This window comes from Excalfactoria chinensis, chromosome 5 (genome assembly GCF_039878825.1).
Source record: "Excalfactoria chinensis isolate bCotChi1 chromosome 5, bCotChi1.hap2, whole genome shotgun sequence".
In the NCBI taxonomy this organism is placed as follows: domain Eukaryota; kingdom Metazoa; phylum Chordata; class Aves; order Galliformes; family Phasianidae; genus Excalfactoria; species Excalfactoria chinensis.
The window spans coordinates 15,949,381-15,967,340 of NC_092829.1; the positions used below are offsets into that span (position 1 = coordinate 15,949,381).

Sequence of the window (17,960 nt, forward strand, 5' to 3'; positions counted from 1 at the left end):
AAACAACTGGATTCTGTGAATATGGAAGATCTTTGCTGCCTAGGTTCTACTTTCTAAAGCAAAAGGTGACAAACATTAGATAATGTGAAGGAGAGCAAAATAAGATGTATATAGACAACAGTGGCTAAATTTTATTGTTAATTTAGATTAAATGTTTATCAATATGCAAATCTAATCTGAGATTCTGGAGTTGAGTACTTATAATTTACCAATGGCATCTGCATACTATCACAGACATAGAGCTTGGAAATGATCTTGGCAGCATCTATAATACATCATTAAACTATATACTAAAAAAGCAGCTTTTCTTTACTATTAAAAAAGGGCTGGGGGGAAAAAAAGGAGGGATTATCTGCTGTAACCATATCTGAATGGCATTTATTTATTCATCATAGGAGGCAGATGTTGCTGTTTTTCTCCTGATGGGAAAGCATTAGCAGTTGGTCTAAATGATGGAAGTTTTTTGATAGTTAATGCAGATACCCTGGAGGATCTAGTCTCCTTCCAGCACAGGAAAGATGTTATTTCAGAGATACGATTTTCTCCAGGTAAGTGATCTTAAGTGAAGATTTTTACATAGAAATTCTTCAAACAAGCTTTATAATCCTGAAAAGATAAATGTAGTTTTGTAGTTCTCTTTAACATGTGCAATGTAGAAGTCAGCAAGGCTGATATTAACATTATGAAAAGTATTGGTTGTAAAGTCCAATGTTTCTCATTCAAGGGTGATATTCTTGGAGTAGGTTTGCTCAGAGCAACCTCCTAAATGCAACAGTAAGATTTTCAAATCATGAACATCAAGCAGACCTCCTAGGGACCAAATAAATGGGTTACACTTTGAGCTAAGTTTAGCTCTACACTTAATGTTATTTTTGGCTAAACAGAATGCTTGTAGCTTGGTTCCTTTTTTCTCCTCTTCCCATCCTCCCAGCTTAACAATCCCAGTGAAGCCAGTGGTTTCAAACAATGCAAATCTTAAACACTGAAATTTATGGCCTAAATTACTAATATTGTTTCAGTGAAAATACTCCTCTGTAGGCAAAATTTGACGTAAATAACTGATAGAAGATCTCACAGAAAATTGCCTTCTGGTTACATAAATCTTGCCACTTTAATCTTGCCAGTTTAAAATTTCATCTCATAGATTATTGCTAAGCATATGACAGCAGTGGTTATATATTTCCTAGTGAAACGCGGGCTATTTAATATCAGTATTAGTTTCTCAGAATCTGTGTATGAATTAGCAGGCATGTCAAAGAAATCTGACACAAATATAGCTAATTCCTGGAAGTTCTTGTTTTTAATGTACAGACCATTAAAGATTTTAAAAATGTGTCGTGTTTCTACTGTTGTGTTTCAGGAGCTGGAAAGTACTTAGCTGTGGCATCTTGTGACAATTTTGTTGATATTTATAATGTAATGAGCAGTAAACGAGTAGGAATCTGCAAGGGGGCCTCCAGTTATATAACACACTTGGACTGGGACATAAGAGGTAAGTTATAATCATCTGAGTTGTAAAAATGCCCTGGAAGATTGACTACGTTACAGACTAAATCAGTAACTTCCATTGACAACATGAATTTTTGATGTTGCTAACAGAGCTGTTTTGGTTCCTGAAGATGCTCACAGCATATGAATAAATATAAAAACATGATTTTTTACTCCTACTTTTTAGAAGTTGTGCAACTGAAGTAATACAGACTGCCCTTATAAATTACTATATATATATTTTTACATCTTCTATACTTATCTTTTGACTTTTGCTTCTTAAATAATGCACTGCAAGATGTAGTTGTATCTTTAGCTTAGGAATATGTATTCTTGAATACTGTTAAAAATAACAGTGCCTTATTCTTGGATCTTAGTACATGGTTCCTGGATCTCAATTCATTATCATTTTAAGTATTTTAAGTTCCAAAGCTTAGCAGTGCTATCATGTAATCACTCAGTTCCTGTTGCTCCACAAAATCACGTTTCCTAATGTCCCATTTGAAATTAATTTGAAAAAAATGGTGGGTATTGGCTTCCTTTGAGAAATTTAAGAACAGAAGGAAACAGGAAGATTAATTAGAACTTTGTCTGAAAAGAAGTATAGAGGCCAACAGAAGTTGGCTGTTTGCAATCAGGCAGCATGTGTATTTCTCAAGCCCAGGAACATGTGTATAATAGGCAGTTGCCACTAATTAATTCTGAATCATACCCGGTACATTTTGTCTGCTGTGTTATGGGACAACCATAAGGAGAGTAAAGTGATGTGTTACTGCAATTTATAGAGAGTGTGAGTATAATGGGTAGAGTGATACAGAAGGTCACACATCAGTTCTATTAGTTATGTATGCAAATTGTAAATGGAAACAATTTTGAGTATGTATCTATTTTAATTGAATATTCTGATTAATGTTAAGATACATTATGTAATATTTTTATAGGGAAGCTCTTGCAAGTCAACACTGGTGCTAAAGAGCAGTTGTTTTTTGAAGCTCCTCGTGGGAAAAAACAGACAATTCCTACTTTGGAGGTGAGGAAACAAAATACTTTCTTACTTTGTTTGCAAATCAGAAGTAAGATGCAACAGGCTGTCCCACATAGAAAATGTTGTATAAAAGCACAACTCGTCCGTCCTTCATGCTATTTTTGCAAATTGTTCAATTAAATAATATAATTGGGATAATAAATTATGTAGGGACTGTTGTATTTATTTCTTCTGTTAATAAATGGAAACCGGACTGAGTTGTGTGCTTGTGAAAATCTGATAAACCTCTAATTAGTACCTAAAGGCCTTTGAAAACCTACTGCAGAATGCCTTTAAACTTGTTTTGAAAGACCTCTTATCCTTCTTTATATAAGGGATATATATGTAGTATACATGATATGCATAGTCATGTTTATTATGTTATAGGTGTAATATTTCATTTTCTCAGATATGGAACGTTATTAGAGCACAGAGAGTGAAAAAGTATAATTTTCAGAGTAATCATTTGTGTGAGGTTGAAAAGCAGCACTGAAAAATGTCATTTGCTCTTTCTAGGCTAAAGTGACAAGGTAATTCTTTTAAATAGCACATCCACAAAGTTTGTGGATGTTACTAAAGTTAAGGCTCTTAAATGAAATTTTGAATAATACTAGTGGTTAATATTAAAATATTATCTTTTAGATGGCAAGGACTTATTAATGAAATCAGATATGGAAGAAGACTGCTTAGGAAGAAGCATGCTCTGTCTCAAACAGGTTGTTTTTATAGGTAGAAAAGATTGGCTGGGCATCATGGACAAGTGTTTTGGGCTCTTGCTGTGAAGGAATCTGGCCAATAATTGGTGAAGTCACAGATGTAACTGCTTCGTGCCTCACTAGTGATAGTAAAGTATTAGCCACAGGAGATGATTTTGGATTTGTGAAACTGTTTCGTTACCCTGCTAAAGTAAGTAGTTTTCAGCTGTGCATGTAGAAGTTTGGTCGATTGAACTACCTTATAAAATTATTTGTAAAAATGCAAATATTGATCTTTGGAAATAAAATAATGCTTTTAGAATGTTGTCCTTGCAATTGAGGGAAGTTACTGAATGTTGCAAGTTTGCAATGTATTAATCTGTCAGTTACTGAGAATGACTATTCCAGATCAGACTAAAGAGCCATCTCACTGTGTCTAATCATTGACAGTGGCAGCTGTGCAGACAAAAATATAAAAACATGACAGATTTGTAGAAGTACTGCCTCAAATTCTAGCAGTTTATTGGCCAGTCACTTTCTAGTAAAATATTTGGCCTTAGTATCCACAGTATGGTTTTATCGGTTTATTTTTTGCCCCTTAAGGTCTTTTTAAGACAATAAACAATGCATCGTCACTTATTTTCATATCATTCCTGATTTTATAGATACCCATTCTGTCCCATCTCAGTCTTCCCTAAAATGAGGATCATTAACATTATTTAATAATGTTAACATAGCAAAGTCATTCTAGAAGGATATTTACATTGCTTTATATGAACTTTTTCAGTTTTCCTATATATTTGTTAGTTTGTCAGTAAATATTTCTTCAATTTTAAATATTTTACCAAATGCACAAGCGTTGACCCAAAATATTCTATATGCATTTGATTCTTGGTCTGCTAGGTTATCTTCCCTCTTACAGAGCACAGTACAGCACTTATTGCTGGAATCTCTGAATAGCAAATTCTTAGATGCTTAGCATGGAAATATGGTTGCATTTCATAACGTTTCTAGAAGAAAAGGAACTTGGCAAATCATATAATACAAATGCAAAATGGATAAAACATGAAGTGAAGAAGTTAAGTACGCGATATAGGACAAAGCTGCACTGGCAGTTTGTTTTGGTTTGATCAAGCAGACAGGCTAATTTTTTGTCTATCCTTTTTTTTCCCCCTTAGGGAAAATTTGGAAAATTTAAGAGGTATGTTGCTCACAGTACCCACGTAACAAATGTTCGTTGGACCTATGATGACAGTTTGTTGGTCACTGTTGGAGGAGCAGACACATCTTTAATGTTGTGGACTTATGAGATGGAAGGACATCGGGATAGCCGGCAGTGTGACAGTGAGGAATCTGACCTAGATTCTGAAGAAGATGGAGGTCAGTAATAATGCATAGACCTGGCTGGATTATACTGTCTTAGAAAAACTTTTTTAATGGAAAACTACTTATTTTGAAATAACTTTTTCATGTGATTGTTGTAATAATAGTGAAGATGCTTCAAAAACATTGAGAAAACTTCTCTTTGAGGGAAAGACTGTTGTAAAGAAGATGATAATAGAGAAATCTGATGTGCTGCTTTGAGTTAGATTGATCTTGATATCCATAAAATTAAATATTATAGATAGATAATTATAGATAACTTCCAAAAATTTATACTAAAAAATAAATTCCTAACAGTTTAGATTTGGGCATTATTTATGATGGAATTTTGTTGAAATCCATACAACACTTATATTGATCTTTTTCCATATTTCCATTGCAGTTATTTCCATAGTATAAAAACATCACAGTCTGAGGTAGACTAATGTTCACATATTGTTATGATTTTGTGATAGATTAGATTATACACTGATAACATACTGGTCATTTTTGCTGTGCTTAATTTTTCCTTTTACATGTGTAACTCCAAGGGTTCATGGGCCACTTCTGTTCTTCAAAGTGTAATTTTACTTCTTTGTAGACTCCTTAAACATTTTTAAACTTGTCTTGCTAATCATCAAATAATTTTGTGTGTAAACTGCAGTCTTCACTGAAATTTGCTAGATGACCAAAAAGAAGGTTTTAAATATTTGGACAAATGTGGGACTTGGTCAACTTTATCTTTCCAAAGCAAAAATGTCAATCTTAAGTTTTTGTTTGGCTTCTGCCTATGAACAGTCAACACAGCTTTGCCCAATAAGCTTACCTGTGCTCAAGTGCTTTATACAGAATCCTTTTGCGATTTGTCTTCAAATATTTTATAAGAGAAAGGGAGGTCCATTATTTAGAAAGACACTGTGACAACATTTTCCATGAAAATTTCTCTTTATTGTGTCTTGTTAATTTTGGAATTTCAGTTAGACAGTAAATGCACAGAATGTTGCAATTAGTAGATTTTTGAATGAAATGAAGAGTAACAACCCAGTCACTAAACCTTTGACCATGTTTACTATACTGAGTATAGCAAATATATTCTTAATACACCTGGCTGTCCCTAAGCACTATGTAGGAACCCAGAGAGGAGCTTTCAATTCTATCCAGTTGTTAGAACCTTGTGGATAGATCCTGAAATTGACAACAACCAGATGCTAAATCTTCCAGAACTAATAGCAGGTGTCATGTAGCCAGGAGCTCTTTAGTTGCATTGAGTAAGCAAGCAAACAGAAATAGGATTGCTTCAAATGTCAGATTCACTTGAATCTTTCTTAATAGTTCCCCAAGGATGTTGCAGGGAATTTGATTTCTTAGAATGTTTTCGTTAACAATATTCACAATTCCCAGCTGCTTTCCTTCCTTTTTGTATTTGTTTTTAATAAGCTATAATTGTACACTACTTCACTGAAAGATGCACAAATTATGCATCTTTTTTTGTTTGTTTGTTTTGATTCTGTTCGCTTTGATATTTTTTTTTTTTTTTAGGTTATGACAGTGATGTGACGAGGGAAAATGAAATTAATTACACCATCAAAGCCTTATCTACAAACATTAGACCAATGTTTGGAATTAAGCCTCATTTACAACAAAAGGAGCCAACCTTAGATGAAAGGTAATTGCTAAATTATAGTTCTAGCCATGAAAGCAATCTGGAAGATAATTAATAGTAAGATATAATCATGTTGAATTATATATACATCTAAAAGGGATATGTATGAAAAGAATAGAAATAATTTATTGGGGAAAAAAAATGTTTATCAGTTAGTTGACAGTGGCTAAGGACTAGGCTGTATCTTCTTTTCAGAGAGAAGAAAAGAGTGCTATTGATATATGTATTTAACTATATTTGGGGAATTTCTTGAGATAGAATCAAAACATTTGTTGTTAATTGTTGTTTGTTAATACTCTACCTTTGAAACTTTTACTGTTAGCAAGTGATAGCTAGTTATGTCACTGTAGGTAAGAACCTGTTCAATTGTTTTATTTTAAGACAACTTTCAATTGTTTGGTTTTGCCAACAAGTGGAGTTGACTAATTTTTCTGATTACATCATGTTTGTATCTCCCTGTAATTTCTTCATTTCTTTGAAAAATTATGTCTGTTGTGTTTTTACAGTTTCTATTCATGAGTCTTAGAAAATATAGCTGATTGCTTTGCGTGATTTGGAATTCATAGAATCCTTAGAGTTGGAAGGGACCTCTGAAGGCCATCTAGTCCAACTCCCCTGTTTTGAACAGGGATACCACAGCTATGTTGCATTGCCCAGGGCCTTATCTGGAATTATGTTGAGAGTCTCCATGGATGGGGCATCAACCACATCGCTAGGGAACCTGTTCCAGTGCCTCACTGCATTCACTGTAAAAGACTTGCCTTATATCTTACCTAAATCTAGTCTCTTTGAGCTTGAAACTATTTCTTCTTGTTCTATCACCACAGACCATACTAGTTAGTTGTACCTGTTTCATTAGTGTATGATTTAGAAGAGAGAGGAACTGCTGGGGAGGAGAATAAAGTTTGACCAGAACATAAAGTGTAAAATAAGGCAACTGAGGAACACTAGTATTAAAGAGAAGAGTAAAAACATAAAGCAATTTAACTAGGAGGGAAGATATAGAGAAGTAGCACATGGGGAACCTGCAAGAATGTGAGGTGATATGTTATGATGCATTGTCCCTTCCCTCCGTGAAGCTGGCAGATATGTGATGCCCTCACTGAGAAATGCAACCTGATGTCTGTGGGGGTTTTGGCATCTTTTGTTTTTAGGTTTTGTCTCTGAAATAGGAAAAGGATGCATACATATAAAGTCATGATCCCTGTTTTTCATTTAAAATGAAAAGTTTTCTTTCTGTTGATTTATTGGATGATTTTGATGTGGAAATCAAAAATAAATAATACACACAGTATAAACATTTTGGATTTATATTTACTTCTGCTATAGAAAGCTGTAGCTTAATAACGTTAAAAATGAAGCTGTACACCTCTTGTTTTTTCATTCATCAATTGTGTCTTGAAACTGATGGAGCTGTGCTTTCATGTAGACTACTAAAGAAAATTAAGTTTTGAGTAAGTCTACTAGGTTCTGATTCGAAATGCATGAAAGCTAATGAAAGGACTCAATTGCTTTTGTTATTTAAAAGTTTAAGGCCCTAAAACTTCAACTGGAGGGGAAAAGACATTTCTGTGAAGAGTAAAAGCCTGATGTGGTTCCTACGTGCGTTTTAGCTTCTGAATTATTGAAATTAATAACATTACATAAGATTAGTAAATGTTCTCTTAGGTCTATTTTCATAGATACTAATTTTTATTTTATTTTATATTCTTTCCGTTTTGCTTCCTATGAAGGCAGGGGGTAGTGAGGTAAGTTCAATTGCACAGAGTGCAAGACGTTTTATAAACTTATGCAGCTGAAGAAGTAAAGCTATACTTTGAAATAGAAGTGAATTTTTTCACACTCTACTATGGAATAGCTTGTTACTGGTTAGGAGAGACTTATGAGGCAAAGAAATTGCTCAGTCTGAGTAAATAAGAGTGGGCACTGAATGGAATAGATGGAAGGAGATGATCAAATCTCATCCTCTCTTCTTCAGTACTCTACAGTGGCTAAAAGCTGTACCAGTTTATTATGAAATTTTGTATTTGTGACAGTGTCATTGTTGAGGCCCAACATGGAATAAACAGTGCGGGGAGCAAGTTACAGAGAAACCTAAAATGTCTGTACCATGTCTGCATCACTGTGTTGGAGCTACAAAAGAAAAAGCATCTGGGAGAAGAGGGGTGTTACTAACTTGCCCTGTAGCGCTGTGCTAATGATTATGTAATATTTAAGGATCTGACCAGATAGCTTCACCTAGCATTATTCTGTTATGGTTGCATTAAGAAATGAGCTTTTGCACATATTCACTTTCACTGTATCACAGTCAAAAACAGAAACCTCTGCTGCACAACAAATCTTTAGTCTACAGATCACCTTTCCTCTGAACCATAGCCTGTACTGCAGACATGAACATTAGTTAAAAGAGTATCTTGTAGCTACATGGGTCCTGTTTCCAAAGTGAAATCATACAGATGAAACGTAGTTGTGTTAATATCTATGTATTGTTCTTCAGATAACTAGGCAGAATTAAGAAAAGTCTCTGTCCAAAGTTTAGCTCATACCATAAATTTAGCAAGTTTAGTCAACTCCTATTTTTATGCTTTTTAAAGATGTTTAACTGTAAAGTCAGCATTTCTATGTAAGCCTTACAGTACGTTTCTTCTTTTTTTATCTATTTGCTGGGTATTTGGCTTTTTGCTTAGAATGTGGGTAGTGACATTCCACATGATGTAGGCTTGTTACACTCAACTGCCTGACATTACAAGGGAGAGCTTTTGAATCCTTGTACTCAAGGGAGCAGAGCACAGGGTGCACACAAATCTAGTGTATACTTCTGAGAATGTTCATTTGTTTATTTGTTTTACTATTGAGTGAAAGAGTTTAATGCTCTATGAGATAAGAATGAGACAGATAAATACTACCGGGTAATTGATTTCTAGTTCTATGTAGACTGTAAAGACCAATGTTGCTGCATGGAATTGTGGCATCTTGTTTTGAGATTTTGGATAGTTGAAGTGGAATTTGTTAAACCTGGCTGAATAATGAAGTTCTTCTTTCTCTGTTCAGAAAGAAGAGGGAGGTACTACTAGGACTATGATTTTTTTCAAATGCAGAGTATTACGTGAGTGAGTTAGGTCAAATCAAAGGAAGACACATACCTGAAAATTCAGTCTTCTGCTGCTGCCTTACAAAAGCATCTGCGAGGCTGTGAGTTGCTCGAGTCCTGTACTATGGTCTGAATTCAGTCACAAATTACACTGCTAGGTAACAAAAATTGATTCAGTAAAATTAGTTCGATTATTAAGCTGAAAACTCGATCTCACCTTTTGTATAATGACCTAGATTTAAGAACTATGATGACATAGGAAATCAGAGGTCTAGGCCATTTAGTCTATTAAAAATTCAAATATACACAATAAGGTAGGTGAAAACAATGTCAATTCCTTTTGCTAAAGCTTGGCATTGTAACATAAAAGAATCCTAGTGTCAAAAAGACAGACTAAGCAAAGGAGGGTACAAAATTCTGCAGTCGGGTAAGTAGGAATTTTCTCTGCTAATTATGGATTTCTGCTGTCAGCATATCACAATAATTACTGTCCAGTGACCCTTCGCTTCAAAATATAAAATTAAATAATAAAAAATATAAATTAAATTATCTTGAAATCTATTCCAATTTGTTTTTCATTGTGTATTTGGAACCCTTATTTTTCTTTGGCATTGTAGGTGTGTAGGATTCTTCACATTATTGGAAGTTCTGAAATTAAAAAAAGATTGGACTAGAGAGACGTTCTTTCTAAGTCTTAAATCAACATTCCTTCATTGTATGATACAGTGATTTGAAAAATAAGAATGAGATACTGCTAGTGGAGTATTTCTGTGACTTCTTGCTTACTTATAAGAGTTCGTGACACAGATACTGTTTGGAAATGAGAGATGTCAGTGCTGTTCAAGTTAATATACTTAAGAGAAATATGCTGAAGCTTTAAATTTCACACAGAACTTTATGGAAAAGTTCTAGATACTAAACCACAAGATTTCATTCAGAGTTGCAGCACACTGAAGTCTGCTTGTGGTATTTGTTGTTTAAGGCCAACTTCAGTAACTCTATGTCATTTCCCACATAAAGTAAAATTGTCATAATATGTATTGTTGACATTGGAATATTTATTTTAACTTTTATCAAAACCACAAAATAATAGGCTTTGAGGTACCAATTAAACTAAGTCTGTACTTTGAATTATTTATAATTTCGAGATAACAATATTTTGAAAGGTATGTTTTTATTTGAAAATATGTCTACTGTCTGTATGATGTTGTGTGGTAGCCTTATGGGTAGTCAGCATCATTAAACAAATCAGAAAACTGTCTCTATTCTTTAGTTGAAGTTCTTTTCAGGTATGGTTTTGTGCTTGTTAAATTGCTTAGAATTAAAAAACATCATGGATGGTTAATTTTGAAGACACTTCTGGCTCAGCTACTCCTTGAAAACCTCTGGTAGATTAGCCTGGAGAAAATAACTATATTCTTATCCTATTCTTCCCCTCCCTGAAGTGTTCTCTCTTTGTTACTGTCAAAGAGATGATACTTTGATCAATATGACTTATAAGAGTTACGTTCTCATGGCAGCATATGTTTATTATGCCCATTGAAATAAACTGAATTTTTCTGTACTGGTAAAAAAACAAACAAACAAAAAAAAAACAACAAAAAAACACACACAGCAAATTAAGTTGTAATTTCCTTGTATAAAAGAAGTAAATAAACCAGAAAATTAGTAATAATTATTTGTTGAATAATTCACTGACAGTTAACTTTCAGCCAAACTTTTATAAGTAATCCTTTTCTCTTTCCTACCTGCTGCTGCAAAGAGGTTCCAGGTAATGCTTTTATTTTGCTGTCTACTTCATATAGTACTGTCATTTCTCATTTTCCTTGAGAAGCCATCTCTCATGTTGGGTGCTATTCCATGCACCTTCAGCATACTACTTACAAATGATATTGCTTACACATTTTACCAACAATACCTACAATCTACATTACTTACAAATTTTAGCTTTATATGTATACATTATAGTTCTGTTGCATATAATAAACTGGGGGCTTCTTTACCTTCCAAAATAAAATTTACTGTAGGCACCATGAAGCTTTTCTATGTTTCATAAGTAATTTGTAATACTTCTTGTTAAAATGTAGAGATCAGTACTCAGACCAGTTCCTAGTGGACTGCTCTCTATCTCAAATGTGAATTGTCTTATGCTTGCTTGGACAAGCAGACATGCCAAGTCGTAGTTATTGCTTAATATCTAAGTATTTAATTACCTATATGTGCCAGATTGCATACAAAAAGGCACATACTACTCACAAGATTGTGGTAATCGTGATAACTAATCATTGTAAGGAACCTAATTTATAAACTACCAGATTTCATTATCTTCTGATGAAAATTGGATCTCTAAAGTTTAACAAGTGACTTTGAAAATATTAAGAGGAATTGCAAAAGTTCATTCTTCTAAAATTCATTGCCTATTTCATACTTGTTGGCATGTATGGGAAGTCAGTGAAAGTCACTTTGTGCTGAATGCTATTGCAAAAGCTTCTGAATTCTATGCATTTCACCTAAGTACAAAGCGTAGCTTTGACGTTCACAGGAAGAGAATATTTCATTTGTACCAGCAGCTGTAATTCTATGGGCTATGAAATCATGCCCTGTAATACTGTAATAACACTGTAATTTTCAAAAGATAAAAAAATGTCTTAATTGACATTGTTGTGAGTTATCATGGAACTCAAAGAATCAGATGCTTTATGTTAACTACAGTGAAGGAAAATTCAGGCAACCATCCTTAATCCTGTCAAAAACTTCGGAAATGATATCAATAGTGAATATGGGGAATAAGATACAATGCAGGACTAGTGGGTAGCAGTATTTTTCCCATAAGCTTCTTCAAATTGCTTCTGATATTTAAACAAAAACAGTATCCTAAAAAGAAATTCTGATGTATAAATATGAATCCTATTTTCATGTTGAAAATAAAGTATTTATTTCCCCTGTGATAGATGGCTGGAGTTCTCCTTACACGCATTCAAACTGACCCCATCCATATGTGCATTCACCCCCAAATGTTCTTCCTGTTCTCTCTCCCCTCTTTTGCATAGTGTTTGAGCATGCAGCCTATCTTCTACATTCAAATATTTGAGCACTATATATTCTGTATGAAATTAGTGACTTCTCTTACATAAATAGCAAATGAAAAATAGCTTTTGCAACTTCAGAAAAATATTTGGAAAATGTATTCTGGTGTGCTTCAACATTCCTTCTTTTAAGTGCACAAGCTCTCACCCTGAAACTTAATTACGGAAAATATACATCCATGTTTGTAGTATGCATTCTAAAACACTACAGTTTTCTATTTCATAGATGGGTACTTGAATAGTTACCTATGGGAGTTGCTATTGCGTGTAAATAGTCTAGTCAACTTTTCTAAACTTTATTTCATTCTTTTGTACGCTAATGTACAAATGTTAATTTACCAGCTCTGATGGTTGGCTAATGATGACTATCAGCCTGTGTTTGTATCTGTCTAGCTGCAGTTTTTAAGTGTAGGTAGCCTTTACAAACAGATGCAAAAGATGAAATACTTCTATTAATTGCTTGGGATAGAACATACAGCAAATGTTAGAAAAAATGCACATTCTAGGTCCAAATGGCAGAAAAATCTTGACTTCCACTCATTTCATTTCCAGTAACATTAACCTGTGACTGAATGATATCCTTACAGCTTTTAATGCTTTCTTTAGTGGGAAAAACAACAAAAAAAATGCCAGAACTTTGCTTATGTTCTCCTGTAGTGTTTGTTTTTCTGCTTTTTCACTTATTCCTGTATGTTTCAGTGTCAAAAATGGAAAATAATTATTAAAAAAATGGGGGAGGGGGAAGGGGAAGAAATGAAGTTTCCTGTCATCTTTTGATCTTTCAATCTAAGTAAGATACCTTTAGCACAGTGGACTTGTTTCCTGACCTTTGTTGCTGTATGTGGTAGACATCTACATCTAGATATATTTCTCTATACTTCAATTAGTGTTCTGTTTTCCATTCTTAATAACACTTGCACTTATTTATTAATACTAAATATGAAATGTAGTATGAAACATGAGACTCAGTAATTTTCTGTCATGGCCTGAATTTTCTGTCTCACTGTCTTTAAGTATTTCATCCTTAGTTAGAATCTTTTTTTTTATACAATCTATATGCCTTCCCTGTGAAAAGACACCGTGTATTAGTTATCCAATGTAAAGGAATATTTTCTTTAGCATATGGATTTGGATTTTCTATTTTTAAGATTTTACATTTTATAAAATATAGATTAATGTCACTGAAGTAAATATTGTAAGGGTCTCTTTCAGGCTGTATTTTACAAAGTAGACAGTTTTTTGTTTGTTTGATTTTTTAACTGATTGTGTTTGGGTGATACCAACATTCAATGAGACTTTGTTTATCATCTGGTTTTCTTTTGAATTTATTTTTGAATTAATTTATTTATTTATTGTAGGCATTTACAGGCTTCTGAGTATAGTGGAAGTAACTGAAGTATCTCAGTACAGTTTGTAGCTGCAGTATAATTAACGTTATTGTGTACAATTGTTCTGATTTGTGATACAATAAACATATGAATTGTACTCAAATTGGGCAGAGGAAATGGGAGAATATGATACATCTCAGAAAATGGTAGTTTATTTGGATAATTGAGATGACACTTTTTAGTTCATAATTGCATATTAACAAATCATCATCTGTTGTTAGAAAAAGTATAGTGCTTAACTGCATCAAAATCATCACTTGAACAAAGATGGAATTAAAGGATAAATTCATACTAAAAAGGGAGTATCAAAGAGAGTTGATGCATTGCTTTATGTATGATACCAGTTTGTCACACTGCCTTCTGGCTTAATAATCCAAATCTCACTGAATCTATCATTAGATTTTATTTTTAAATGAATTGTCCCTCTCTCGGTTTTCTTTGCATGGCCGTATATATTTCATTCATAGAATCAATAGCAATCAATCCTGCAAAACAGAAACTGTCTGACTTTGATCAACAAAATATAATTGTTTCTTTGGGTATAAACAGTTGAACGTTAGCTGAAAGATGCTATAGATCTTGTCAGGCATATATACGTGATATTTCTTAAATCTGGACTAGTCAGAACAGTGGAAGATAAGTTAATGCTAGTATTCATGCATTTGCGTGGTGATGATTTACTTTCGAATGTTGGAATAACTTGCATTTGTTGCAGTAAGAATGAATGGACAGTTGTACCAGGAGTAAAGGAGTTCTTTATGAACAATTATAATAAGAAAAGATAGATCCTACTAAGGTATTGTAGGGAAAAGAAATGATGATGTCAGGTATTTAGATTAAACAGGTATGGGGAAGATGGAAGTACTATAAGAATATGCAATTAAAATCTGTCAGTGTCCATTTGTTGAAAAACAAGTTTCTGCATTAATCTAATGGGTTGTTGTAAGAATTGTCAGGCATTGTAGAACATTCAGCATTTCTGAATTCGGATGTGTTTTTTCACTTTGACAGAAACATCTTCTAAAGATGAACACAAATGTCTTAAGCAGGGTGATGCTAGACATTTTCCGTATGCAATAGCAGGTTAGAAGGTACTGTGTTAGTATGGAATGGGTGACGGACAGCCTTCTCTTATTCACAGTTCTTTATTTCAGACCACCAGTTAGTAGGGCATTGCCACAGCCTGAGAAACTTCAAACAAATAATGTTGGGAAAAAAAAGAGACCTATAGAGGTAAGAAAAAGCATATTGATTTATTTTGCATGCAATATGTAGAAAGTGCTGTGTCTTATTTAGGTAATTGTTTATTATTGTTAACAGTTGTGAAAAAAGAAGGAAAGGTATTCATGATGCCTTTGACTCCAACACCTCCTTTTTCTTGTTCATAGCCAATGCAAAAATGCACCTTTTGGTTAATCTGAAGTGGAAATTTCACCTAACTGTGAACAATGCAATATTTCGTGTCAACTGAAATGTTTTTTACAACTTGAAACAAAATGTTTGTTTTAATGTACAAAATGACCTTTTGCCGTCAGTGCTCTGGAAGTTTTATATTGTACTTCAACATTCTTAGTTGGCAGCTAGACATAAGTTGCAGACCAGTGTTTGTAACCCAACGAAAAAGGCTAGACATCAGTTTCTGTTGGTTCAAGACATCATTCAACTCCTTTTCTGTTTCTACATCCGGACATGTTTGAACAATAAAATCCTAAAAAACATTGTAGAATTTCATAGTTGCTTTAAGATTTTGATTGATGTACTCAAACGTCTTTCTTAGGACCTAATTTTGGAGCTGGTGTTTGGGTACCGAGGCAAGGACTGCCGGAACAATGTGCATTATTTGAATGATGGTGCTGATGTTATCTATCATACTGCATCTATTGGGATCTTGTATAATGTGGCAACAGGTAGGAGGAGACCCACTAAAGAATATTATTTCTTCTTGCGTATTACGCTAGACCTTATGGAATTACTGGTAGAATTTAAATCTAATAAATGGAAACACTAAAGTTTTTACTTATTGTTGCAAAAGATGCAGCCTATGCAGATCATAAATAGTATCTGCATAAACAAGCTGTATGTATTTAAATATTTCTGGGTTCTGAATTTTGCAGAAAGTAAAGTTTTGATTATTTTGGTGTGAGCTTTCTGGAACTTGCCTGCTAAAATTATCCTGGAAACAAGAATTGCTGAGCAATGTGGTTTAATGTTTTCTAAATCTGAATATTACTTTTCAGTGTGTTTGTTTTACTTCACATCATTCACTATATGCATTTTAGTTCAGATCAGACAGACCTTTAAAAAACACAATACCATTTGTTTCTGTGATGTTTCAGCAACTTGACAAAGAAAACGTTCAGAATTAATGAGTATTATGTATTAAAATTTAGATTAAACAAAAAAATAAGAAATCAGGGGGTTCTGTTTTCTGGGTTAAACTCCAAACTGTAACACTGCCATAATATTTTTCTGTAACAAATACTATGAACTTTTCAAACACTACAGATGTCTGTATGTATGTAAATGTTTTAATTAAAGATGGGTTTTCTTTTTTCTTTTGTTATTCTAGGTTCTCAGTCTTTTTACCAAGAACATAACGATGATATTTTGTGCCTCACTGTAAATCAGCACCCCAAGTTTACCAACATAGTGGCGACTGGCCAAGTAGGTATGTTTGTATTTTTGTAAAAAGAAACTAACGTAAGAGCATGCGTTTAGGCCTTGTGAGTTCATGATAAATCACAAAAGTATTTGATTATGCTATCTCCGTTTGTATGAGTGTTACTCAGTTACCTGTCCTCTTTATATGTTTGAGTATAATATAATAAATTAAAGAAAAACATTGCGGTTGGAAAGATGAAGCTTATCTTCTGTTTGTAGTATTATGAAAAAGATATTTGTTGGGAAATCCTAAGCCCCATTACATTACTCTGTATTTATTTATCAGCTTGTGTTAAAACCAGAGTACTTAAACTAGGGCTGTCTAATCAGAGAGTTTTGATAATGCATAGCTGTAAGAATTTATACAGAAACTAAACTCTAATAATTCCTACACCTAAAATTAGATTTTGGGGGAAAAGAGTGACATTTCATGATAACATTGCAATTGATCTATGAGCTCACAAAGAAAAAAAGGCAAAAAAACCCCACCACCCTGTATTTGCATAGCTACTAATACCCCTATTTCAAAATTTTTCAGATGAATATATATATATTTTTAATGTAGTCCTAGAAACAAATGACAATTTTCATACTTGCAGTTGTTTCTTGGCAGGTTGAAGCATACATTATTTTCCGTAGTGCATAGTACACACACAAAAAAGATTGCTTAATCAAAAACAGATTGTTGTGGTTTTTTCCCCATGTATTTCTTCTAGTGTCACGTCTAAATCTGGTCAGTTTGGCAGAACTTCTTACCTACTTTCCTGCATCTTTTGGATTTTTAAGAGTGTGTTTCACACACAATGTTTCCACAGTATTTTCCAGTACCTGAACCTATAATCCTGATTGCTTACCAATCCTATAGAAGATCATTGAGTGTATTTGCCACTTGTCAGGTCAGACTTTTATTAGCAGAAGAGCAAATGGCATTTTTTCGACTATATCCGTATATATACAGATATCAGTAGCATATAGAGTAGGTTTTTTTATTTAAAGTTTGGCAAAAAGAGTACTGAAGTAAGTAGGTTGTTCGAAAAGTAATGCCTCCTATTTATTTCCATGGAAACTACAGTGGCTACACAGACATGAGCACTATTTCATAGAGCAAATTCTCAGCTACAAAACACTATTTTTCAACACAGTTGCTACTATTAGCTGTGTATTTTCACTGGCAATGAACAAGAACCTGCATGTCATGCTCATAAAAATCTGCACTTGAACCTTTCCTTCGGTGTGAATTCCCATATTTCCACACCATAGACTGCTGCTTTGACTCCAGTTCTTAGTGGTGCCTTGTCAACAGTAATGATGCTATCCAGAAAACTGTCACCTTCAGCGTCGCATTGGTTCAAAAGGTCTTGACAAACTTGCATACAGGGCTCTTTCTGTTCCTGTGTGAAAATTTAGGGGACCATAAGGTGTATATTTTGCAATACTCCAACACTGCCACCATTGTTTCCAATGCACTGAAGCTGATGTTCAGCTCCCTGGACATAATCTGC

General features: G+C 33.8%; 1 protein-coding gene across 3 annotated transcripts in view; it reads left to right on the forward strand.

Moving 5' to 3' along the window:
- EML5 (EMAP like 5) overlaps positions 1–17,960 on the forward strand; it is a 94,540-nt gene that overhangs the window by 55,307 nt on the left and 21,273 nt on the right. For 2 of the 3 annotated variants that reach the window (XM_072339222.1, XM_072339223.1), the window contains exons 22-30: positions 396–548; positions 1,361–1,492; positions 2,430–2,518; positions 3,242–3,418; positions 4,386–4,587; positions 6,109–6,235; positions 14,952–15,030; positions 15,575–15,704; positions 16,367–16,465. In XM_072339222.1, the coding sequence (XP_072195323.1) occupies positions 396–548; positions 1,361–1,492; positions 2,430–2,518; positions 3,242–3,418; positions 4,386–4,587; positions 6,109–6,235; positions 14,952–15,030; positions 15,575–15,704; positions 16,367–16,465 (1,188 nt within the window). Of the gene's footprint in view, positions 1–395; positions 549–1,360; positions 1,493–2,429; positions 2,519–3,241; positions 3,419–4,385; positions 4,588–6,108; positions 6,236–7,965; positions 8,258–14,951; positions 15,031–15,574; positions 15,705–16,366; positions 16,466–17,960 lie in introns of those variants that run through there. The other variant, XM_072339224.1, reaches the window with a different exon arrangement.